This window comes from Anopheles aquasalis, chromosome 3 (genome assembly GCF_943734665.1).
Source record: "Anopheles aquasalis chromosome 3, idAnoAquaMG_Q_19, whole genome shotgun sequence".
Lineage (NCBI taxonomy): Eukaryota > Metazoa > Arthropoda > Insecta > Diptera > Culicidae > Anopheles > Anopheles aquasalis.
In genome coordinates, this window is record NC_064878.1 from 36,815,799 (window position 1) to 36,841,563 (window position 25,765).

Consider the following 25,765-nt stretch of genomic DNA (forward strand, 5'->3'; position numbering starts at 1 on the left):
AAATCAAGCCCGGTATGCTTCCCTTCGAAGGCAAATATCTATATTTTATTTATCCGTTAGTTCTACAACCACTGACCTCTTCCCACCCCAACTGAGCTAGTCCCGGTTGATATCGAGATATTTTCCGTATTTCCAGCCCATTTCCGCTACCGGTCGTCTTCCGGCTTGTTCCGGTTCTTTATCGTGTCGTTGTCGTATCAATGATGGTCTCTTCCCAGAAGGAATGTCCGCAGATTTCCTCTTCTATTTTCCCTCGAATGTACCGTACATCGACCGTTGGCCAAGAGGACTCTCACAAACCCTGCGCCATCACACTATTCGATGCACTTCAGACTAAATCCATCGCCAACCGGCAGCTCATCCACCTGCTGATTAGCTAACTGTTATCTCCGATCGTTCTTCACGGCGCCGCCTTTTCCCTGGTTGTTCCGTCCCGCACGCGGGGAATTCTTTTGTGATGGTTTCATTATGCTAGGCGCGGGGGGTGTGGTGGATGCCGCTGCCGCTGCGGCCGCAACGGAATAGCGAGTGGTGGCAGAGTGTGGTTTCGGTTGTGGCTGCCCACCACCACCACCTCCAGGTCCGCCGGGATGCAAGGATCCACTGTTGGGCATAGGTTTGGCGGCCGATCCGATCGACTTTCCCGTGCCATTGTTGTTAGCACCGCCACCGTTGGGACCGGTGCCGGTTCCATTGTTGAGGATCGGTTGTGGCATCGAGGGATTGAGATTTGGGTTCGGTTCGCTCATGTTAAGCATCTCGTTAAAGTTGTAGCAAAAATCTCCCAACCGAACTATTTCGCCGTTCTTCCCCGAGTACAGCGTTAAACACTGTCGCCAAATAGCGGCGTATCCTTTCGTCAGCCGCACAATGTCCCCCGGTGATAGCTGTTTTCCGGGTTCGTCCCAAATCGACACGTTTATCGCAGCACTCTGGTCCGCTACCTTGAAGGTGCGCACTTCTCGGTTTTCCTTCGTCAGTGTTACGGGGCCGATTTCCAGGATGATGAAGATAACGTTGATGTTCTTCAAACCCGGATAGATATCCTTGATGGCGATCAAGTCCATCGGGTTCGGATTGGTCGGTGGATGGTTGGGCATCGGGCTGCAATGAAATTTGCCTTGAAAACAGAACCCCTGCACTTGCCGCGGTGGTCAATACCTACCCGTACATGTTGACGGCCATTACTAAGAGCTGCAATACTTGCTATCCAATCGATTTCCCTAAATTCTGCCCAAGAAATTAATGTTTTTTTGCGATAAACAACTTTTGTTTTTTTTTTGCCGCCTCCAACAACAACAATTTCGCTCGATTCGCCGACACTCGGGGCGAAAAAGGGGCGAAAAGCGGCGAACGCGAGTGACAACTGGGGCTTCGGGAAAAAAAAGCAAACCTCCGCCGAATCGTAAGTTCATTTTGATCCGCAAGGATTTCCTTTGTTTCGCAGAAATTGCCGTTTCATTCTGCATCGCATAACTGGTTTTCATCTATCGTCGGTTGCAGCGGAGTGTACGGACTGCAGAAATCTCAAATCAAATCACCCATCGATATGGACATTGACGAGGAAGAGTTCGAGGCCCCGACCTCCAGCAGCAGTCGCGGTGAACGGAAGCGGTTCGAGGTCAAGAAGTGGAACGCGGTAGCGCTCTGGGCGTGGGATATCGTCGTGGACAACTGCGCCATTTGCCGGAATCACATCATGGACCTGTGCATCGAGTGCCAAGCGAATCAGGCGTCGGCCACCAGCGAGGAGTGCACCGTTGCCTGGGGCGTCTGCAATCATGCGTTCCACTTCCACTGCATTTCGCGCTGGCTCAAAACCCGCCAGGTATGCCCGCTCGACAACAGGGAATGGGAATTCCAGAAGTACGGTCACTAGGCAGACCCGGGGGCGGTCTATGGAATCACTGTGAGATGCACTTTATCCTTATCTCTACATACACTAACCCGGAAGCGCTGTTGTTGTTCAGGAAGTGATGAAACGATGTCTAATTTAGGGGGGTATCTATTGCGTGATTTATGTTGTGCCCGCTTTTTTTCTGAAGCTTCTCCAACTACAAATAAATTGAAATGTTTCGATTTTTCGATCGACACCGGTACACCGGAACACATACAGCTAATTACCGTTAGCTTTTATTCGAATTTATTTGATCACAGAAGATAGTCTTTGAGGTCAAGGGTCAACAACGATGGCATTCCTTTTTCTTCTCTTCGAACCTTCCGGATCGGCGGGCTCCGGTTCCGGCGTCCAATGGTTGCTACCCAGCTTGTCCGACCAGTGAGGCCATGTTTTGATGATATCGTACAGCGCCTGACCGGGGCTCTCGAAGGGGGCAAGCTGTCGGTGGCCGTACAAGCTGTAGTTCTGAGCTATATAATTGTTATCAAGTCCCATCTTTATCAGCTGCTGCGCCGCACTCAGTTGAGCGATCGGTGGTTTATACTTAATGAACGTGCCCACGAATGCTATGCAGATGCTGTCCACATTAAAACCTGCCGAAAAGCGAAAGAAAAAAGTTCGTTATCCTTATCTAAGCCCACTACCGGTAGCCGGCAGCTTAACCGCTTCTACCTTTTGTATGCGCTCCTTGTTTGGTCCATCCTCGTCCCTCGTATCCATTACCGTCCCCACCGACCAGAAATTGGTACGCGATATCGGAAAAGTTTCTCGATTCTGGCATGATGTGAAAGTCTTGTATCAATTTAACTTGGAACATACATTTTGACTGTGAAAGAAAAATAGATGTTCAGGGGGTAAAAATACGATGTTTAAACAGGATGCATCTTATGCCTAGCCACCAGTTGAACGGAACAAACTAAATAACTTCACAGTTTTTTTGTTTTAAATAAATCTTGTATTAAGCCGAACCACGGAGCCACTAACCTAATAGCCTTGTAAACTTGGTAGTGCCTGATCGATGTCTGTTTTGTTGACAAATTCCGGAAGTTTTTGCAGCGCTTCCACCAACCATTTCCCAGTCTTTGCTTCCGCTTCCAGGTGCTCTGAGGCGAACACTTTGTAGTTGCTGGATACACTTCTTTCCGCCACTCCGTGCTCTAGCAAACGCCCCAATGATATCATTTGCTTATCCGTCGGCTTATCCACGTATTCATAGTTTCCGATAAATGCGATACCGATGCTTTTGGAGTTGTATCCTATAAAAACAGATTGCTGGTTTTAGTGAAATTGTTGGTCTACGCTGCCCCCTGGTATCGGTTACGCTCTACCCTGTGTATGGGCTCCAACTTTGTGCCATCCTCGTCCTTCATAGATTTTCGCATCACCCCCTATCAGGAAGTTGTATGTAATATCATCATAGTTCTTGCCGTCCATATGATACTCCTGCAAGAGACGGACCCTTAGAACACATGCTGCCTGAAAAGATTGGGAAGTGGGTTATTAACAATGGTATCACGGAACTGTTGGGCTCTGGTTACATTTCCGTCGGAAAGTCAGTTGTGATCTTTCGGATGAGGTACCAAACACGGTTTAGCGGCAATTGTTCTTCCCATAATTGATTGCTATCTTTAGCTTAATGCTACCCATGTGATATTCCCTTTTCTAGATCGTTTTTGTAGATTTTCCCATTAACCTAATCACTATTATTGCACTAGTTTTCCTGTGAAGTCAGTCTTTTGGCGCCACTTTTTGCCGAATGCATTAAGTTGGTGGTATCTCCAGACTAAAGTGCGGCAGTTGCGCCAGTTTTTCCATCAGATATTGTCCCGGACTTAATGTTGCTTTCAGCTGCAGGGCTCCGTACAATTTGTAGTTTTGGGCCAGTTTACCGGACTCGGTTCCGTTACGCAGTAGCATGACCAGTTGCTCTATTTGTGCTTCTTCCGGCCGGTCAATGGTTTCGTAATTTCCTATGAATGCAATCCCTTGGCTGATACCATTGTATCCTGTTAAACCAAGAACAGAATACTTGGGTCATCATTCTAAACCCGATCTATGGCTCTGTTTCCATTCCGTGGCAAAACGTACCTCTTGTGTGAGCTCCCTGTTTGTTCCACCCTCGACCTTCGTAAATTTGGCCATCACCACCTACTAGGAAATTGTAACCGATGTCACCGAAGCCTTGGTTATAGTGTAAATTTTGTATGAATCGAGCTCTCGCCATGCAACTTTGCTAAGAGGACGAGTGTAATAGAGAGAAAAGGAAGAATGTGATAGTGATTTTCCAATTATTGTTAAAGGGATGTGTAGAATGTTGTAATTGTGATCAGTAGCCACCGAAGTGATGTGTATGGCGAGGCATAAGATAATACATACTTGATGTTTGCGTGATAATGTATGATAACAGACACGATCTGTTTCAAATTAATGTAACTTGGACTTGTGACCATGTGAGGAGTGATAGAAAGCAGTGTTACAGTGTTGGCAGTTGTGTGAATTGTTGTGCAACGGTCGGTCTGCGAGTATTACACGCTTTGGCCACTTTTACATATCCTCGTTGAATCGGGTCGTCGCCGGTTTGTGCGATGGATAGGCTTTTCACATGCTGGAACATCACACGATACACAGAATATGGTGACAGAGAGAACACAAGACAACTGACGTGATTGTAGCGTGAATTATGAAACACTCTTATGATCATACCACTTTGCCCGGTTTATTAGACACAGCATGGCGTATTCCTCGGCACTTCCAGAATCACTGCTTAAACCGATAAAACAATTGATGGTGTTCGGTTCATGGTTTTTTTACAATAATTTACAGTAAATACAGATAATATGACGATTGAAGATCCCATGGATATGTTTTGATCATCATTTAATCTTACCTGAGTTGTACAACCCTCGGTAGCTGTATGCGCAATGATCACATTGTTAACCGGCAGCTTCAGATCGGTAAGCTCTTCCCTTGGAGGCTGCGCCAACCACTCGGTTCGTGTTACTAGCCGCAGTGGTTTAGGATCAGGGAAGAGATCATCCTCTGCGAATGGAAGGCATCGGAAGTAGATGTTTAGTAAGTGCTACACAAACTCCGCAGACTTTAAAGCATTTTCTCTGTGTCTGTTATCCAGGAGACGCCATAAATAGTGGTGCAAAACATGCTATACCTATGTCCTTGTTCGGCGGGACATTAAGACGATCATCATCTCCGTCGCCAATGGTAGGCCTAAACATGGTTTTACCTGTGGCAGCGAGGACGCAAATGATCGCAATTACGGCACATAGGAAGCAGATCAGTAGTATGACCAAGAACGAACTGAGCAATGGTTTATCCTTAATGATTGCCTTAAGATTAGACTGCCAGGATTTGGGCTGAGAAGGTGACAATGTTGAAGGATCTGATGGAAAGAAAACGAAAAAGAAACGCATGAGCTGATAGTAATTACGATAAGTGGTATCGGCTTCCCCATCACCACCACCACCAGAAGTACCTTTTTTGGTGGAGTTGTCGGGATCAATCTCGCAAGCGTCGTTTTCATATGCCCCATTGGTGTGGCCGTTCTGTCGATCCTTGTAGATGTTTTTAATCACAACCTGCCCCTTGATGTACGTTTTGTTGCCGAACGTAATGTCGGAAGAGTTTTGCAGGGCTATTGAGCCAATGGTCGGCGGTGGTCGCATTGATGAGGCGACCGAATTGATCGCCTGTGGCCCAATTTTGAGGGCCCCATCGCGGATCTCGCATTCACCCGCTCTGAGCTCTTTCGGTATTCGATCGATAACTCGTTTAATTGACTTGTCGTCACATTCCGAGCTACACTCCGAGTCACTGCTACTATCAAATGCACTCGAATCATCGTCAACGATGTTTGAATGTTTGTTGTTGGACGTCGTAGAGACATTCGACAGACTGCCTCTCGTGCTATCGGTGGTGTTGGTCATGGCACAAGCGGTTCCTGCATTGCTTTCAAGCGCAACATCAACATCTGTGGAAGCCGGCTGTGTTTCTGTGGTCCCATCAGATGAGGGTGTCACTTGATTGTCTGTTTCCTGAACCTTCACTTTCGCCATCGTATGGCCGTGTGTACTGTTGGGTAATTAGTTGAGAGTTACTTCAGCGGATAGCGCTCGCTGCCTATCTATAGAAGCATTTTGAAGACTGGCAGTCCAGTTTCGTTATCAGCCAGAGAAGGATGCGCCTGCGATAGTGTCAGATGAGAGAAGCAAGTAGAAATAATCCGTTGCTCACAGTAGGCGTCGAGTATAGTATTCATTTTCAATGTTACTTTCAAATGCATTCACTATCGTTAAAAAATATGGTCATTCCTATAATTTGAAATGCCTGTAAATGTTCTTTGCTTTCGGCCATTAGACCATTTGAAATCAAAGTTAAGTCCCAGTACTGTACTCTGAGGTCATCTCTACATAGCGAGCACTGATAAGAGTCAACAAATGTATGTTATGTTTCTATTTGGCTTTCTCTTCTTCTCTCTCCCTCTGCTCAGCTCAGCTCCTGTTCCTATCTTGAATAAGGCTGAAGTGCACCATTGGAGATTATTTTTAACAGAAAAAAACTAGTGATATAAGTTTGAAAAGTCATAGATTGTCTGCAATTGGTAGTTGTCGAATGTGAAGCATGACATATTTGTTTGAAATAATATTTTAAAAAGAATGCACTCACCAGTTTGTAGACGGACAAACAATTAGGAATTATTAGAGGAAATAATTCCAAACAACGCTTGTGATCATTAACTTTTGAATCAGATAATTCAAGCTCAATGCAGGCTTTGCACCAAACACGCTAATAAGATAATGTTCTGCTGGTTCACAAACTACGAACGCGCCAAACGATCATGCGTGTGCCGCTTTGTGTTGCGGTTCGCGTTGCATAAAGATTCCGTACCCACCCAAACCCCACATTCAAACTGTTCGTAGTGGTGTTTGGTGTAAAAACCTGTTGCTTTTTTCATGCGAATCGTCCAGCACCACCACCACAACTTTGTTAATCTCAACAATCGTCACCAACTCCTCTCAACACTTGCGTTGCGTAAATAGTGACGAGGAGGTGGAGGAGGTCCCTTTATGATGTGGATCCGTGCTAAGCTCCTTCTTCCGTATCACGATGCACATTACAACCGGTACTGGAACGACCCCGCCGAACGAGTGCATGAACTTGAACAAACACTCCAGCTCCAGCAACGAAACTAACTAAAACTCCTTCCCTCTGTCACAGCACTAGATATTGCGCACGATAATTTCCTCAACTTTGTCTCCGTGATGTCTGTGCAGGCTGCGACTACCAAACAAACGAAATGCTTCGAAAACGAACGATAGCGAAGCGAGGCACAACGATTGATGAGGGCACGGAGATGTGGCACGGAGGAATCGGTGACGATCACACGACACGAGGCGTTCCAGCCCACGATCCATTAACTACTATCATCATGGGGGATGTTGAGCGTATCGGCGGCACGTTTGCGCTCCGCACAATACAACAACGATGCTCACGTATTGGTCCCGACTGGAGTTCGTCACTAGCCGAGAAGATTGCGTATTTTATGCCTCACGACGGAAGGGTATTGGAATTATACGATCATCCTCCAGTCGTAACGAAAGGGGATGACTAGGTAAATTCTGAGGCTCTCACTCACTGATGGTACATCGAGTTTTATTTGACTTTTTTTTAATATTTAAAATTCCTCTTATTCACATTCATTTTCTCGATTTTACTATTTATTTTTTGTCACTAGTCTTGTACAGTTTGAGTGCAAGTGCACTAAACATTGTTGCGTGGACTATACACATTATGTACGATTATCTCAAAGATAATTTTCGTTTAGCATAAAATTTACCTTGCCTGTAGTTCTTTCAGATATTTTGATAGCAAATAGAGAAAAACACTTCCAATTGATAATTTCTCCAAAGGATCAGTATTCGTTTTCATTTTAATGGTTTGCCCAATTTCACAATCTTCGGATGCCGCTCCACATCTCACCTGCGTATAGTGTTATGTGTGGCTGTCGTTATCGCGGAACGGTTTTCACTTGTTTGAAATCTACAATTAATTTCAATCAGGACACTCTTCACTGATAACACAGTGAATGCCACCACAGGCACCGATAACTGCATGTCAGTTACCGGCGCTGTTTCTCGTAACCGATTGCAAAATGGTTGTCGATTGGTTACTCCTAATGAAAGGGATGAATGGATCCATTTCCCCTTTGCCTGCTATCGTAGTTCATATTATCGCGTGCGGCATACCGTTCACGTTATCATGCAGCATCGAAGCGCGTAAACAAGATAGAATCGGCAACTCTTCCGGCCCTCGTATTTACATACAATATTGGCGAAAAGTTGCAGGCTCGGAAGCAATGGATGGATGCACCATAGCTCTCACACGACAACTAACTCGTTTGTTTAGCGCAGATAAGATTTCGAGTGACATTTGCTAAACGATATTAACATACGCATACGTGGCACGTGGCTCGCATTTCGGTCATACATTTCAATTGGTCACTACTTTGGCAAAAATATTCCCTAATTCAAATTTGTGAACGAGATTGCTATTGATGGCATTCACTTGAGTAGCATAATTCCGTGTAGCAGAAAACATGCAACTCGACTAACATACATTCGTCCGGATGATAAGAGCTGTGCGCAAATAGCCACTAAAGTGGTGTTTGAAGAATCGACACACGTCACGTAGAGGTTGCACGAGTACTGCGTATCATTGGCAGGCTCCGTCTCTCGGGCTGATCTTGAGACACATGTATTTACTCTTTGATAGGCCATCATGAATGTTTGGCATGGAACATCACAAAATAGTTATATTGATTTACCTTTATTAAACTTAAAGCGAGGGGAAAAACTGTACATTTACTAGGAATAATAATTAGAAAGTTCAGTTTAATCGATTTCTTATTCACTCTTTGTTGGATGCTACAGTTACAGTCATTGCTTCCGTGGAAGTACTGTTGTCGATGCTCGAGGTATCTAAAGGTTTATTGTTTTCTTGATCCCACACGGTTGGTAGACCAACTTCAGTTCCGCATAGTTCGTAACCTGGGGTTCCGCATGGGTTCCATCGTGGAAGCTGGATCACTTTTTCGTACAGTTTGATGCCCGGACTGCGAGTGCGTTTCGTCTGGAAAAGTGTGGAATGAGTTAGCTCAGCAATCGACGATCGATGATTGCAGCCGACTCTTACCTGTCTGTGGGCAACAATCCGATAGTCCTTGGCCAACAGATCGTGCGTTTCACCATAAGTTAGCAGATGATCGAGGGCTGAGAACTGAAGCTCATTGGGTTCGTAGCGACCATAATCGCCCATAAAACAAACGGCCACCGATTTGTTGGCGTACGCATTCGCTCTATCCCAGCCGCGACCAACGTACACATTACCATCACCTCCGAGCTGTTTAGAATTCAATGGTAGATTTCCAATGAGACTCATGTCGATTAATGGTATTCAGTGGACCATACATAGAAGTTACTTTGAATATCAGACAGATACTTCTCGGCTATGGCAGCATCTTGTAGCGTTCTCATCATGATGGAGCAAGTGTGGACATTTGTGCAGTTCTTCGAATGCACTCCGATATGCGTGATCAGTACGTAAGGAATTGGCGGTTCCAGCTTAAACGGACCCTGCACACCCTGCTGTGCTCCCCAGTTTTTGCGTCCCATCAACATGTGTCCGTTACCTAAATTTGGTACTAAAAATGTGAGCGAAAAATGTGAAAGTTTTCAATCAATCAAGACAATAGGATCAATTCGTTTTGTGCTGGTAGCGCTACTTACTGGAGTTTGAAAAATAATTGTTTCCGAACAAAATATTACTTGGTTGCCGTTCACTGTCGGATGGTGTTGAGGAGTAGATGACATAAAACAGAATGGACAAACCAAAGATGATAAGCAGCACTATAACATTATACAAGATGCATCGTTCACAGGGGCTGCTACTAGCGCCGTTAGGTAACTCCAGATTATTTTGGTTGTTGGATCCATCTGGAATACAAATAGTTGGCAATTGATTTGAAGATGTGCTTGGTATACTCTTTCGCTATCAAGATATCGTCCGAAAGATCGTGAGAATAAATTGGTTTCACGCAGGAGCTGTTTCTACATTTATCAATATCAATATTTATTGCGAGAATGGCCTATTAGTAATTTTACAATTATATACATCACGATCCCTATGACTAGACAAATTTGAGTCCAATTTTTCTTTTGAAATCCAATCGCAAAGACAGGCAGCGGCCAATATCGCCAGCATTTATTCTTCTTCGTTCACGACACGTTGATGGATGAAATGAGGTTTGATTCCAATACGCTCATTATGGATCGCTTCCTCATCCCATAGCGTCGGATAACCGAGTTCTGCTCCACAGTGCTTGTAACCTTCTGTGCCGCATGGATTCCACCTTGCAAGCTGCATGATTTTAGGGTACAATTTGTCTCCAGGGCTGGTTGTTTGTTTTGTCTACAAGTTTAAAAAATACATTTTTAGTTTTTAGCGATCATGTATCACACATGAGAGGGGTGCCTATTAACCTGTCTTCGACCAACGATCTTGTAGCTCTTGTCCAGTACATCCTGTACCACACCGTAAGTGAGAAGGTGTTGCAGGGCAGAGATCTGTTCATCAGCCGGTTCGTAGCGATTATAGTCTCCTAGAAAGCAAACTGATACCGTTCGATTGTGGTACGAGTTCGCTATGCTCCAGCCACGCCCAACGTAGACATTTCCGTCTGCACCGATCTGTGGAGTAAGGGAAAAGGGGTCACTGTAAGGTAGGACCAGGTAAGAGCCATGTTAACTCACATAAAAATTACTTGGCAGATCGGGCAAATGCCGTTCACCGATAGCAGCATCCTGAAGAACTCGCATCTTGTTTGAACATTGGTACACATCGGTACAGGGCTTGGAAGCTAAGCCAACATGTGTTATGATAACGTATGAAACCGGACGCTCCAGCTGGAGCGGTGCCTTGACGTTTTCCTGCGAGCCCCAGTTGCTACGGTCTATGATCATGTGGCTATTGCCGAGGGTCGGTACTGCGAATGGATCAATCTACTGGTGTTATTGAAGGATGGTGAACTGAAGCCGCGGTATGGGCATTATCACACCACACTTACTCGTTCGGGGATCGTAGTTAGGTCCAAAGATAATGTCCTGCGGTGGTTTGAGTTCACTCGGATTCCGGGCCTGGTTGACGATGAAGTAGATCGCGGACGAGAATCCAACGATGGCGAAGAATATCAGAGCACCGTAAATGAAGTAGCGTTCCTGGCGCAGCGTTGATGGTCCCGATGACGGTAAACCTCGGTTCTGGTTGTTGCGCCCAGCTGCAGTGATGGAATATGGGTGAAAGAGGTAACAACATTCAGTATCGTTCAGCTCTTCAGCGTAGACCCAGGATGATGCTTTGTGTCAAAAAATCCTCCAATGGCCCCGGGGAGCAATTAAGCGCAAGCACAGGATTGTAATAAACGGGTTATCTGCCTTTGTCAAGGGCCGCCGTTGGAAGGTCTAACGCACGCATCTTTTTAATATGCAGCTCAAGACTCGACACGACGAAGCAGCTCTTAAACTCTTGTGTCGAATACACAATCAATCGAGCGGATTGAGCGATGGCTTTGTACAGATAAGCATGTGAAGCGGCCCGACCGCTCTCCACCACCGACCTAGCCTTGCTTTCGGGCGCTTCTGATTTACCTTTCGGTACGACCCGCGACGAAAACACTTAACCGCCACGATTTATGCAATTCGCTTGCAGCGTACTAATGGCAGTAGGGCCGAAACGCTCGCTGATGGTTTGGAGTCCATGACGAGGAACCGAGTGGAGTGCTGATCGACGATTGATCGCACCATTGATTGTTTTGGAAAAAAACCGATTTGTTACCAAGTGGCCGCGCGGCGTCCCAAAACTAGACGGACGATCGCTTGACGAAGGGAGGGAGAAGTTGCCGTCGCGCCACAGCCATTAATGAGGACAGTTTAAGATAAACAAATAACACTCGCGCACCCCGACTCCAGAACCAGTAAGCGAAAACAACTATTGCATCAGGCGAGAAGCGGTGGTCGACCATATAAAGATGGGTCACGAGGTGACGATAGCAAGAGATAGAGAGAAGGATGGAGATATGGTCGGGGAAGCTATTTCCTTCGGGCAAAGAGGCATTCTCATTATATAAAACCCTTTTAGCTTAAGTCAGTGAAAATAGTGTAAATCATAGGTTATAAATATTGGTTTAGCAATAAAATCTAAGAGTCGGGTGTTAACAGTTGAAACGAACAGTCGTCGCGTTTTAATTCGTTCCGCTTCTAGGAGTTCGCCGCGAGATCCAGCCACGGGAAAGTGTTCTGACACTTTGCGCCGTGCGAAGCAAGGTAAGCTTCGGAGACCCCAGCTCTCACACTGGGTCAACCACGTGCAAGCTCAGCCTACTGATCTGACCAAGAGACCTTTCCGAGGTATCTCTACTCGGACACCAGTGGGCCTAGCCGAGCAACTATCTAGCGCAAGGAGCTTCCAGGCTCCATAGATAGCGCCGTGGTCGTGGTAGGGAGAGAAGCGTGCAGTTAGGATAGGTATTTTTAGCGTCAGAGTCCTTCTGACTGGTGACAGCAGCCTAGAATCGAGTGCCGCCACACGCCGCGCCGTTCACATGAGCTAAGATACTATCCTTGCAAGAGAAGCTCCTTTGCAAAACCTTTGTTAATTTCATTTCACAAGGAAGCATCCTTGGATTGCCTGTAATTTTATGCAGTTTACTCAATTGAACGTGATCGCTAGCGATGAATACAAGCAGGCCGTCTTCCGGTCTTTAGTAGTTGATCCAATTTAAAGAACTATGCAGTTGCGATCACGAGTATGGCATGTGATGGAACATATTTAACATTCCCTCAATAAGTGTTTTGCTTTTAAGTGATATTAATAATACGATATTCTCAGCACGAGAATTGAGCGTTGAATTGAAACACACTATGCTCAAAATTGTTCTCGTTAAAAATCTCGGCAGAATGATACGGCATAACAGAGACAGAGAGCAGATTAGTGGTGTTGCGTTGCAGATAAACATCATTCTCAGATGACCCAAGATTGAATGCTCGCATAAGAGAGCATCGCTGGATGGTTCAAAAATAGCCGAACAAATAAACACAACCAGACGCTCCCGCAACTACCACCCCGTTACTGGCGTAACTTTTCCAGACCTAGATAGCAGTGGCGGTGCAAGATTACAAACAGTCACTAAAGTATCGAGAGCAGTGGAATGATGGCATCATTTTCTCTTAAACATATTTCTTCGTTGCATATTTCACACACATCGGACACTGCCAGGGTAGCTGCGTGACGATGACCGCAGTGGCGAGTTACGATGCAACAGTGGCCACCGCTCCGCAGTGGTAGAACAGGGTGCTGCGTCCAGATAACTGCCTCCGGTGCCGTCGTAAATGAGGGCGGATGACGCACCGTATTCGTAATTCGTCACTTCCGCTTCGAAGCTGGAGCAACCACGGAATGATGCGATACTAGCGGATTGTGCGGCTGCTACCGTCGCTGATGATGACGACGATGACGATGGCGACGAGGACGCAATAGAGGATAGTGGTTGGCTAGCTTGTTGGGCAGGGCTAGAACTCGCCGTGGACAGGACAGGCTCGGGACAGGAAGCGGTTTTCGAGATCCTACGGTGGTAATATTTACGCTTCCGCTGGAACAGATTCACTGTCGTTGAGGAGGCCGACGTGGCCAGATTGCGTTCTTTGTTGTGTATTTTCAGTAACAATTTCATCGTTCCGTCTCACCGATCAGCGGGGGGATTAATGAAAAGCTGATCTTTGTATCGTATCACCGGGTACTGTGGTATCGCGGAATCGACACTCTCTCCTCGATATTCGCGAATCACAAATCTACACTACAGGAAACTATCACTCGCTTCGCTCGAAGAACACTAAAGGGACGTCAGAGTAGTGTATTGTCCCCATCAAAAGCAAGTCACAAACTATTCAGCACATACAGTGCAGCACTTTCTTTCACATGGAACCGTTCCATCGGTGGAAGTGGGACACTTTTGCCATGTTCCTCGGCACGTGCCGCGATGCCGTCTGATTTGGCGTAGCCCCACTACACTCCACCACCACCACCACCAGCAGGACACGGATAATCGCTCAAAGTCGCCCGTTTTATGCACGAGGTCTTGACGAATTTAAATTCAATTAGCACGATCGCGAGCGCGAGGTCATCGCTCGTGGATACGCATGGTTCCCGTAGGTGGATTAGCTATCGGAGGAACTGGAGAAGACACACAATAATCGCGCAAACCAATGATGCGCATATATTCGTCGCTGTAGATTCGAACCGAGTGACTGACTGAGGTGGTCCAACACGCGGAATTTCCACCCGTGAACTGAGCGACGGTTTGTTTGTCTGGCCAGCGGTGGTAGACCTGTTCGGTCCGCGGACTTATCCAACAGCGAGCTCCATCATGGTAGTGGGCCCCCATATGAATGGTTAAGTATCGGGTCTGGTAGGAGATGCTACAGGCACACGTTGGTGTTTGTTTGACTGCGAGTTAAACCGTAAACATCTCTAGTCAACGATCGCACATCACGGCAATGTGTACGCGGAGCGATCTGAAAGGCGGTGATACGGCCTTTTTAAAACATGAATTCTTCACTTTGAGTTGTTATATCGTAAAAAATAATAATATCGAATGAACAACCGAAAACCGGTTGAACCGGTGAATTCATACAAGCTAAACTTCACGTGAACAGGGTATGCTTTAAACTACATGGCGTGTAAGCAACATGATGCACTAATCCATGTTTACTGCTACCGAGACTAGCCGCTTAGCTGATTATATGGATTGTAGCAGTACTGACGCGTTATGTAATGCAAGTACTTCCCCACATTCCATTCCCAGAATCGCATACTTCTTATCTGCCAACCCTTTCAGTCGGTGGAGGTGTGTATTTTCTCAACGACAATGGCAAAGCACCGAATCATCGTCATTTGCATCAAATTAATACGTACTGATGGTACTAAACGTAGCCGGGAACTTACTCGCAATTCGGCCAGCTTCCACCGTCGCATCCATGTACTGATAGATTGTAACGGCTCCTTGGTACTGTGTCATTGGGCCAATGACAACGTCGCTAGAATTCGTCAGGTTGATGATGCTCGTAGCTGCCGGCTGCACGGTGCCGGTTTGAGCATTGCCGCCATTCGGAAGCACGCCATTCTGATGATTACCGGGTGTGCTAGAGTTTTCAGAACTCTGGTGGTATCTTGCCCCAAGTGCTTGCGTTTCGTGTGGCATGGAATTGTTCTGTTGGAAGTTGTTATACCGAGGATGAATTCGCATCAATGCAGCGGCCACTGATTCTGGCACCGGTGAGGCCGCTTCTGGCCCGGGGTTGCTTGCCATTATACGAATTAACAGTTTTGGACACGACACTTGAATCACTTAATATTCTTCACGCAGCTTTATGTGCGAGCCCACTACGCACCGGCGTAAAGTTATTGGCGCTCGCGGTCAAATCTCAACCGACACTGAACCCGCGATCCCCAACAGCTTTCGAAACAAGTTTCTTTCATGTGTTTGTGCGAATGTTCTTGCTTTCTGAGACGAGCGTTGAGTGTGATGATGAGTAATAGGGCGGGAAATCCTAAACGCCGGCGTATGCTGGTTATCTGTTTCCCGCAATTGACCTACGATAAACTTTCAAAGGGTTTGACTAAGTGAATTTTCTTAGTAACTATAATTGACTCAATTTGCAAATCTATGTTTTTTTAGTACCTAAAATGTCTAAACGTGAAGGATGCATAAGTAACTGATGGATTTAATGAACAAAATGCTAACGTGTCCTTATGCGGGGGCTACATGTTTTCAGAGCCACGTGTTTCGAAGACCATCGAGACTGGATCGGTTGTAAAGGATAATCGATCGCACTGCGCGAAATAAAAATAGCAGCACTAGGATTTTCATTTTTCTTTGAATGGTACAAGCAATTAAATTACTTCGATTCATTATTAGGTAACATGCACTGTTGGTTTTATCTTCTCGATGAAACACGAGAGGCCAGCCGATGGGTAAAAAAAAATTAAGATCCCTGGAACCGAGGAACGCTTCTAGAACAGCAGATTCATCAAGAGATTGCAAGGATATGGCTAGCGAGAATATCTCCAGTGATTAGCACACAAATATAATAAATCTCATATTCATAAAAGAAGATCAATATTGAACTGCAAAAAATATAGGAGTATTACGGCTTGGAATCGGCATTAGCCTTATGCCGACGAGTTAGTTGGACGGAAACCTATCAGAGAAGCTTGCGTGGAGAAAGTTCCTTCACTGATCAGATGTTCTCCATTATGCATGTTCTAGTAGCGATGAGAAAGGAGACGAAGGAAAGATGCATTTTAAAAGAAAATAATAACTGTTAAGCCTGTTATGATTGGCAAATAGGGTAATAGGACGCCATGAGAGCTTCTGGGATGCCGTTGAGACTGATCAGACCAACGTTGCAATCCATCAGTGCATTGAAAACACTCAAGCCATTTTGCTACCACTAAAAGGGATTGTGTCTGGGCGATGGGCTGGCTTGCCTACTCTTCAACTTGAGTCTAGAGACTCTGAAGTGGTGAACTTTTAGATTATTCTCTTCAATCCTATTACTCTTACTAGCCTGATCAGTTTCGACAGTATCGACGGGCTTTCATGGCGACAAGAAACATGAAACTTTACTCTTGAATCGAGGGCAACCTTAAAATCGACGAACAAAGTGTACGAGTTCCTTCTGAACACCTTAATCTTCTCTATCTTTTCTGCCTCAGTGGAAATCTGATCAGTGGTTGATCATTCTCTATGGAATCTTTGATAGTTTCCAACTATATCGTCGGCGTATGGATCAAGTCGGTCCTTCAAGGCCGGGAAGAATATTTTTAAGTATCCTTCAAAAACAATAACGTATAAAATGTCGATAATGGCATAAGTAAAACAAATGTTTCTTCTAGAATCCGCAAAATTCATCATTTCCATCTGTATGGAAACACGCAATTACTTTTGAGACAACCTAATAGTGAGCACGCATTGCAGGATTATTGCTGGCAACTGCTGGATAAGACCAACCAAAACAAATCCCACTGTGATTTTACAATTTTGACCACCCCGCTGGAGTCAACAAAAGAGCCGAATCCTGAGTTTGGAACCACGAAAAAAGGTTGTAAATTCTTATGTTGCGTAGTATCCGTTACACTAACGATCGATTTTTCCTTCCAGTCGTCCGCAGAACATCCGGAACATCCGTATCTGTAAGTATGATGTTAAACTCGAGCTGAAAAATGGGTTGTTCGTCTCCAGCAAAACCTTTAGTGAGAAGGGACAGGCCCCGTAGTGAGCAACATAGTGAGAAGGCCAGGGTTGTTCGAAAAGAACTGATATTTTGGATGAAGCAACGAAGATCTTGAAAAGTTGTACGAGATCGATAATTATCATGAGAATTACTTTATCACCATTAGTCTGCTGTATCCTATTCTCGATTTCGCACGCTAACTGGCTTGCTAAATGGTTCATTTCTTTATTTTAGGAAGCTGGATTCAATTGGGGGGTAAATCCTCACTGAAGAAGAGGAAGAATAATTGCAGTTTTCCGCTAGTTTCGTTGTTGTTCTGTTCGAAACAGATATCCGGAAGCGCATCAGAAAGCACGAAAAATGCAACGCGGTATCAAAGCCTGAGGAGTTTGCCGTTCACCGAATGGAATTGCGCTCGATGCGACACCAACTGCTGCTGCTGACTTACCGTAAGTCATCATGCGACGATCCATGCTGCTAGGAAAAGCTTAACTCTGTGCAAATCTTTTCCAGGAACCTATACGGAAACATTGATCTGAAATATTCTGTGGGTGTTTATTTCCTGAAAACACGCAAAGATGGCCACGAAAAAGGGAATCGAAAACCAGCCTTCGAAGGGCGAGACGATGAAAACTCTTAATAATGCCTTTCACAGGTATGGACCGGAACATCCCGGTGAAATCTTGAAGCACTGCAAACCAGAAGAGCCAGCCAAATTTGCGCAGTTTGTAAACGATTTTGCCCTACGCTCCGAAAAGTGCGAACTGGAGAAGCTATCAAACACGCCAGAGTTTATACAGTGCGTCTCTTGGAGCGAACTGCTGGACTCGAAGGGTTTTCGCGAAACGTGTAATAACGAACTTCCTATTGCTTTGAGATCGCTAGCATACACAGAAAAGTTCCCGAGACCCGAAAATGCTCATGGGGTTGACTTTCAGCTGTTGTACCTTAATCTATCGTACATGATGATGGGACAACCGATACAGATTATGAACCAAGCCACGAGGAAATTCTTGAAGCAGGTTTACGAGGTACGAAGGAAAGGGTCTTTTCATCAGTGTCCACAATTGATAACTGGCGTTTTTACTTTTCGGTTCTAGGAAACGGTACTGCAACGCACCAAATCCGAGTACCGGACGGAATTGCTATGGTTGCAAGAAAAATTGAAAACACTCCGCTTGCCAATGAAATCGAAGCGGAAAACATTAATTACGAAAGATTTGAAGCAATTTTTTGCAGATCCCAACATAAACCCGCTTGAGCTGCCGCTAGAAAAGATATGCTTTACTCATCCGAAACCAGGTATTTAGTTTTTATATAAAAATTGAGTTCTCAAATAAATGAACGAGATGTTGGCGATAACTAAACGTTGTTAGAGTTGCTGGATGTTTCGGATTTTCAAAGAAACTGTTCAATCAATGGCCATGGTTCATGTTGAAATACTCGTAACATTCAAATCACGCTTTGGTTGTTTATTACTGTTATCTTTGGATGAGGGTTATGACGAATCTCCGTTTCTCTGTTCGCAGGTTAACATTTTTCTCCTACTTCAGTAATTGTTACACCAAGATAGTAAAGAACGTGTTCAGGACGCATGACACTTTTCATAGTTACGACCATTGATACACGGGTGCATTCCCTTTTTTCTACTAATTGAGTCATTTCGCCTTTCGCCTTTAATTTACTTGCGATCGAATGGAATGGCAAAGAAGAAGCCGGTGCATATTGTTGGTAATGTCTTTGAATTAAGTATTTTGTTTTCCTGAAATATTATCCACACGACACAACAAATTGCGGCGCCGGCGTTCGATTGGTGTGATTACAGGAAATGGTAAAATATTTATAAAATCCGTGTTATGCAGCGTAAGGTCTCGCGATACAAACATTACTTGTACTTGTACAAACAATTCGGTTGCGTCTCACAAAAAACGACCAGCAAAACATCACTAAATGATTGTATAAAATGTTAAACACTCTGTCCTTTGATTTCACTTGATGCAGCATCGCGTGTCCGTTTTTAAAACATCCTCTGAATCATGCCGCTTCGCTACAAGAGTTCTACTACGTTTCTTATCTATTGTGTATAATGGTGCTTGAGTCTCTAATGAGCATGTCAAAAGATTAGTTACAATCGTATTTGTTTGTGGTGTGTGTTAGCTAACATTTGTTCTCGGGTTCTTTCTTTGGCTTCCAAGTCATACTTGTTCTACCTACATTCATACACTGATGGTGATGAGGGGGGAGCAGTAACATGCATTTATAAAACGGTTTGGCGGCTTGATTCGTTTTGATATCTTTTCTAAACAACAACATCCATTGTGGATTGAGTTTCTCTTATATGGAAAAGGGTTGATGTGTGTTGAGTGTTTATAGTAGGATTGTCTGGGTTTTAAGGTGATGGCCGCAAGCACAATCTGTTGTAATTCGAATGTCAGCATCTTAACAGTGCTAACCGTTCGCCGGCACGAGAGTGTGTTAACATTATGTTGAGCTGCGACGCGATCTCCTTTCATTTGCAGCTTAGTGGAAAGGAGGAGTACTTGCAGTATATTTAAAATCTTCCATTAATTAAGCAAAGTTACAAAAATATGTGTGTATGTTAAGCTTTTTCTTTGCGTGATATATATGAAATATTCTTTATCCTTTTCAACGAACCCGGACATATACTGTCGGAATAGCTTTTCCTTCCTTTCTAGCGCCCTTCTTTATACCAACAATTAACAATCTGCACATCTTTAAGCTTAATGTTAAGCATTCCATAGTCACTGTACTGTCTGTACGCGTAAGTTCCACTCGATTCCATACTACATTGTCATTGCAAACGTCCTGTGTGTATCCTTGATGTAAAGGGTAATTGTAAACTGAACATCATCTGCAAGATGGCTGTAGAGTAGGGAATTCGTGTTTATACATATACGTGAACGAAACAGTTAACCGATATGCTTTATCACAGCAAGAAACGGAATAGTTTGACTTAAAATTAGCTTCATCGCTCTATCCTTGAAATTGTACAAATGTCTCAGGACAAACGAAACAGAGCTCGTGCAGCGGCGTATGAAGGGTATCGTTTATCAGGTGGATTGTCTTTATGTTCAGATACGTTTGTTATTTGATTTGTATAACAGCAAGATATCGCCACTCTCGACAGAATTTCTTGTTTCTTCCGTTATGAGCACGGTTTTGATAGTCGTGCGTTACTAGCTAATGATAAAAAGGACAGATTTTCAGTTCCTGGGGGGTGAGAATGGTGTGTTGATTTGACTGCGGGTAAGACTTAGTCAAGTTAAAGACATCGATTAATTTTCTTAAAGGTAGGTAAACCAATGAATGCATGAAACGTGTTTTGCAATATTTCGTGAAGCATTACGTTAAATGCTAGCAATACTACTACACTACAAAGTACCACGAGGGTACAGTTCTGCGTCTGCATTTCTTTATCTTAGATCCGATTTAACCATTCATTTGGTGTGATTGTGTACAGTTTTTATTCTATGATGTTGCTCTTTTCCTCTTTGGGAAATATTGTATCGTGCCATTGATGTAACCATTTAGTTTCATTGAAATAATGACACCTTTTATTACACTTATTTTGTTTCATTCTGAACCCAGCTAATCCGACTCCGCACTCTCTGTGCACTTTGTTGTGATTAATGCTTTAAAAAAACTTTTAAAAAGCATATTTAGTGGACATCCTTTTGTGTTGAAAATGCCTTAATGTACGCCCTTGTGCTTCCTTCTTCAGTTACTTCCGCATGATATCTTATGTGTTATACGCAGAAAGAAAAACCACGCTGCGGGAAGTGCATCACATTCGTTGCTCGCTGAGCAACAGGCAAGAGATTAATTTAAAACGATTTCTAGGATGTCCAAATGAATAGTAGGCGCACGTCAGGATCGGGATTTTTTTTAATGATTGTCAATGTGTATGTGCTTCTCTGATTGATTGCATTGAGGTATGGATTATTGAAAAGGGTTGTGAACCAACTGGATACTACTCCTAGTGATAGCTTAAATACATTCATCTTTGCATCAACATAACAACGTGTTCGAGTCGATAAAGAGGATACACGCAACGGATATGATGGTCTTTGCAAGTATTATGTGATAGTTGGTGGTGCACACGCAGGATTTAAACTGGAGCTTACTTCTATCTATACAATCGCATCAATCACCGATAGGTGAACCGTACATTTTGTCTGTGTAGTATGCAAGGCATTGCCACCGCTAATGATACAGCTTCATCCTTTGCTGCTTGCGTCCCTGCTTCGAATGCCTGTTGCCTTCATTCCATACATACTACTACTCATTGGAATAAATTAGAATGAACTACGCTAACCTCGTTCAGAGCATTCTTGTCCCTTACTTTCGATCGGTACGAATATGTTCCTGTTGTAATGATACGATAAAGTCGCAAAGAAGAGTCCTCAAAAAGAGCTTTTGAGAATATACACCAGTTTAGCTAATTATGCCCTATTTACAGTGTGTTGCTTCCGATTTCATCCTTCGTAACACTGATATATTGTGAAACAGTTGTAGGAACAGTTGTAAAAGAATGATGAAACAATGAAAACCTAGAGTAACAAAATCATGTCGCAAATTTTCTTAAACAAGTTATTGGAATCGCTGGATTAACTTCCCATGGTAAACAGGAACAGTTGAACAAAATTACTATCCATGTAATTATTTGCATTCAAACAAGTTGTTGGTTTTATCTAAACAATACAAATATAAGCTTATATGTTGAATTCAAAATGTAGCTATAGAAGTGTCTACGTTTATTTCTTCCTTCATGCATTGCTCTTTTCTTTCCACGTTTTATATGTTTAATGTTTGCGTCGTCGTAGTCACACAGAGCTTGAAGTACTATTGTATATCAATGAATAGTGGAAATAATGAAAGAAGCTCTGAAATTATCTACTAATACTCTATAAAAACAATAACATTTGCATAAGTAATCAAATGTCATAAGCAACAGAGCTCAGAAATGGAAATTTTAGTTCAGTGAGTAGCAGCTTTTCTTTGCAGAATATGGTTTTTGATTATTTCTCTTATCCACTATCATCCATGAATCGCCCCCATCCCGAACTTCGATGGGCCTGTGTCCTATAACATCAAGATTCAGTACGGATCACGTCCAGCGTGATTAAGCGTGGTTCTTACTCACACGCTTCACATACGGGGGCAAATACAGACGGGACGGGGCGTTCGGTTTGCCATAATTTACCAATTAACGGAACCCAGTGTTCGCTTCCGATTACGCGAACTACAGCTGGAGTTGGGATCGGGTTTTGCAATTTATTTCCACCATGTGGGTAGAAACTAGTTATGGAGCTATTGCTTTTCAATGGGTCTCTCCATATTAAAACCCACAACACGTGCTGGGCAACATCCTCCTGTCATATGAATCGGGTTGAATAAATGTTGAAAGAAGGTTCGGCGGGTAGCAGTATGTCGCTTTTGGTTTTGCAATCAACGCGAACACCAGAAGACACCATTGCTATTCTGTTGCTATGATGAGGGTTCCCTCTCGAAACCATTGCCTTACCCAGGCGGATTGGTTGTTCACAGACAGCCACCATCCAAGGGGCCTTTGCTTGATTTCTCTTGTGAGAAATTAATTAGCGGGATATTATATACATAAGCCCTCGGAAAACGCCTCGATCAGATGGGTACTATATGGGTGACTTTACGTGTCCTGCTCCGTATGAATCGATCGAGCTTCAGATAGTTCGTTGTTGTAAGAACTAGTATTCAACATGTTGTGGTGCAAGAAGTCATCACCGAGATCCCCGCTAGATTGGAACATTTGCTAGAAGAGGTTTTAGCTGGCAAATACTGGGATGGTTTTTGGGGCATTAGCTTCAAGGGGAGATCGGAATATCCTCCGAGTGTATATTCTCCCCACGCCGAGAGGAGATGTGCAAGTGTAGTGTTGTGTGCAGGTGAGCTAGCGATGGCCGCTGGCTCCAAATATAGTGGGCGATTTGGCCGGTGGTGCACCACCGATTGGCAGCGTGGTTGGTGGTGGTGGCTGTGTGGCGGAGATGCGTGAGGTCGTGAAAGCAGAAGAAGAAGAAGAAGAAGAAGAAGAAGCTGGTGCACCGGTCAACGTAGACGAGGCCCCGGAGAAGGCACCGGTACGCCCGCCGCCGGAAGCTGGAGAGATGGCAAAGGAATTGCTTGGCGAAGGACATTTGCCGATTGGCAACGCCGTTGGACAACTGATTGTCGGCGTGCGAGCTTGCAGGGCTGCCGCCGTAATGCCACTGTTGACCGCCGTGATGGATGGTGTGGTGCCGCTGGTAAAGCTACCTAAACCAGTGTTGGAGAGCTTGTTGGTGTAAAGGACAGTAGTGACTGTGGTGGCGGTGGAAGGTGTGTTGAGAGAGGTCGCCGATGCAGACAGTGGTCCGTGCAGTTTGGTGGCAGTCGTGGCTGCCTGTGGGCTAGTGCTATTGCTGGCCGCGAATCTATCTTTGGTCATTAGTGCGTATAACTGTCGCTGCAATTCAAAGAGGAATGGTCGTTTTCGTGTTTTGTTTGTTTTAGAATTTCGATGCAATCGCATTTGCCAACCAATGCCAATGTATGATAGACGATAAAAGGATGGCACGGGATGGATGAGAGATAGTGAAGTGAGAGTTTGTATGCACATCGAGATGATTTAGATGAGAAGATGGGCAGAAGGATTCAATAGGATACATGGAATAAAGAGTGGAATAGAGAGCAGCATGAATCGTGGAAAACATGAGTTTCATGAGGTGAACGCATTGGTGGTTTTGTGGTCCGGTTGATTAGATGGTTGTAGATAGAAAAGGGAAAAAGGAAGAGAAGAAGAGAGAAAGAAAATCTGCCATGAGCAACCGGAAGTAAGAGCGTGGCTACGCGTAGTTTGCAGCTACCAGAAGCAGAAGATCAAACGAAGCAATCCACTCATGCACGCCAAAGACATAAACAGTTAAAACACATAGACAGTAACATAAACGGTACAGTACAGAACAACATAGTAATAGGATGATTGTGAAGAAACGATATTCAGATCAAAGCCCATCAAACTGCAAGTAATGTAAGGATAATAACCCAACCATTTCGCACCCGTGGAATTTTACATTCCCTTTCGGCAATGCTAGAACTGGAACGGAAAGCTGGAAGAAACCTTTAATGTTTAAAACAGAAAATTCATTTCCAAATGCACATTCCACTGTAAAGCTTCATTGCGTGACCGCCCGATTCCCGAGTGGAAATTGATCATTTAGCAACAGCACCACCAGCACCACCGCCTGTCAGCAGAGTTGATTGAATTTCGAACGAATCCCCGAGCAATTAATTACATTTTCACTCGCGTGCATGCACCCAAACTCTGTGGCCTGTAAAATAACGTGCAATGGTCCCACCTCCACCCCCGAGCCAAATTCAACTGGACACCACGTAAGGGGTTGGAGGGGAGGCAAACAACCGGAAAACCAGGAAAACCGTAAATATGTCACGTAAAAGTGATAGTTAGCTTACAGAATACGCTTTGATTTGTTGACAGAGGGTTTCGGACGAACGAAATGAGCGTGGGCATTAAATGATTGGAAATGATTGCGCGATGTCGTTGTCCCGTTTTTGGGCAGCTTTCTGTTCCGCTGTGTATGGCGTATCAATTTTCATGTTGAGCTTGCTAAATGAACCATACGTAAGCCTGGATGAATGACTTGATTTTCTAGACGACTACTACTGGAATCATGGATGAATTACTGGTTTCTAGTTGGATGCATCGGATCGTACTTGGAGCAATCAAAAACATTGCACAATACATGGGGCAATACAGTTACTATACTTGGCAGGATGGTTGAGTGCGTGGGCATACAATCTGCATGATTGATACACTATCGTTCTACGCTAGCAAACATACTCAAAACATCGAGCACCGGGCTATCATTGCACATCGGACAGAAAGGAATGCATTTAGAGAGAGAGAGAGAGAGAGAGAGAGAGATGGGTAAACTATTTACTTTTGTCGTTCTAAACGCTTTCATTCTTCAACAGGAAAACAGGGACGGTTTGATAGACGGGCAAGCTGAAATGGGTTCGAAGGCAAAAGAGCATCCGTTTAATTGCCGTTCGATCTTCTTTGTTTCAGAGTCACACGCGTTGTTCGCATTCAGTCCCATGCGGAAATGAGTGAAGAAATAGTAGTCAGGAAGTTCATCTTTTAAAATGTTCACCTAATGAAACGCATACTGTGATTGGCAGAGTTGCTCCCCGATGATACATGCAACCACTTAGCACAATCAAAAGATGAAGAGAAATCTGATGAGTTTCCTGAAATTGAGGTGAAAAGTTGTGCATCGAGGGCGGAAAGAGGCGAACGCTTCGATGGCCCCAGAGCGCCAACCATAGATACAGCCACACACGCAGACACGGCACCGTAGAAAGGGTACAAAACAATGTTTTCAACCAACTTTCAAACTACAGAATATACTACATACGCTACAGAATGTGTCACGCTACCGCTTTCTGG

General features: G+C 44.4%; 6 protein-coding genes across 11 annotated transcripts in view; 2 read left to right on the top strand and 4 right to left on the bottom strand.

Annotated features, from left to right (window-relative positions):
- Positions 1 to 18: 18 nt before the first annotated feature.
- LOC126574148 (SOSS complex subunit B homolog) lies at positions 19 to 1,298 on the bottom strand. Its single transcript, XM_050234167.1, has 2 exons — positions 1,166 to 1,298; positions 19 to 1,104 (listed from the first exon to the last, which is right to left on the bottom strand). Exons 1-2 carry the CDS (start codon positions 1,183 to 1,185, stop codon positions 384 to 386), a joined length of 741 nt encoding a protein of 246 aa, XP_050090124.1. The 5' UTR covers positions 1,186 to 1,298; the 3' UTR covers positions 19 to 383.
- A 30-nt stretch (positions 1,299 to 1,328) lies between these two features.
- Positions 1,329 to 2,099, top strand: LOC126574153 (RING-box protein 1A). The gene is made up of 2 exons (XM_050234173.1): positions 1,329 to 1,405; positions 1,504 to 2,099. The coding sequence occupies exon 2, from the start codon at positions 1,550 to 1,552 to the stop codon at positions 1,877 to 1,879; it is 330 nt and encodes a 109-aa protein (XP_050090130.1). The 5' UTR covers positions 1,329 to 1,405; positions 1,504 to 1,549; the 3' UTR covers positions 1,880 to 2,099.
- Positions 2,100 to 2,111: 12 nt separating this feature from the next.
- On the bottom strand, positions 2,112 to 7,346 carry LOC126574141 (peptidoglycan-recognition protein LE-like). 6 transcript variants are annotated; one of them, XM_050234158.1, is made up of 7 exons: positions 6,581 to 7,345; positions 5,391 to 6,098; positions 5,142 to 5,297; positions 4,788 to 4,939; positions 3,229 to 3,376; positions 2,885 to 3,156; positions 2,590 to 2,726 (listed from the first exon to the last, which is right to left on the bottom strand). In XM_050234158.1, exons 2-6 carry the CDS (start codon positions 5,968 to 5,970, stop codon positions 2,885 to 2,887), a joined length of 1,308 nt encoding a protein of 435 aa, XP_050090115.1. In that variant the 5' UTR covers positions 5,971 to 6,098; positions 6,581 to 7,345; the 3' UTR covers positions 2,590 to 2,726. The 6 variants fall into 6 exon arrangements, with proteins under 6 accessions (XP_050090110.1, XP_050090113.1, XP_050090115.1 ...); XM_050234155.1 differs by having other exon boundaries at positions 5,067 to 5,297; XM_050234153.1 differs by lacking the exons at positions 2,885 to 3,156; positions 3,229 to 3,376 and adding an exon at positions 2,112 to 2,493 and having other exon boundaries at positions 2,573 to 2,726; positions 5,067 to 5,297; positions 6,581 to 7,344.
- A 1,395-nt stretch (positions 7,347 to 8,741) lies between these two features.
- On the bottom strand, positions 8,742 to 14,453 carry LOC126574154 (uncharacterized). The gene is made up of 9 exons (XM_050234174.1): positions 13,229 to 14,453; positions 11,037 to 11,246; positions 10,723 to 10,955; positions 10,453 to 10,659; positions 10,231 to 10,381; positions 9,700 to 9,906; positions 9,382 to 9,614; positions 9,107 to 9,313; positions 8,742 to 9,043 (listed from the first exon to the last, which is right to left on the bottom strand). The coding sequence occupies exons 1-9, from the start codon at positions 13,695 to 13,697 to the stop codon at positions 8,822 to 8,824; spliced, it is 2,139 nt and encodes a 712-aa protein (XP_050090131.1). The 5' UTR covers positions 13,698 to 14,453; the 3' UTR covers positions 8,742 to 8,821.
- Positions 14,454 to 17,007: 2,554 nt separating this feature from the next.
- On the top strand, positions 17,008 to 18,620 carry LOC126574149 (uncharacterized). The gene is made up of 5 exons (XM_050234168.1): positions 17,008 to 17,127; positions 17,187 to 17,218; positions 17,494 to 17,708; positions 17,773 to 18,290; positions 18,360 to 18,620. The coding sequence occupies exons 4-5, from the start codon at positions 17,838 to 17,840 to the stop codon at positions 18,567 to 18,569; spliced, it is 663 nt and encodes a 220-aa protein (XP_050090125.1). The 5' UTR covers positions 17,008 to 17,127; positions 17,187 to 17,218; positions 17,494 to 17,708; positions 17,773 to 17,837; the 3' UTR covers positions 18,570 to 18,620.
- A 3,478-nt stretch (positions 18,621 to 22,098) lies between these two features.
- Positions 22,099 to 25,765, bottom strand: part of LOC126574136 (SCY1-like protein 2) — a 68,702-nt gene continuing 65,035 nt past the window's right edge. Inside the window, exon 21 of the mRNA XM_050234137.1 lies at positions 22,099 to 23,761. Within this exon, the coding sequence (XP_050090094.1) occupies positions 23,207 to 23,761 (555 nt within the window). The 3' untranslated portion in view covers positions 22,099 to 23,206. The remainder of the gene's footprint in view (positions 23,762 to 25,765) is intronic.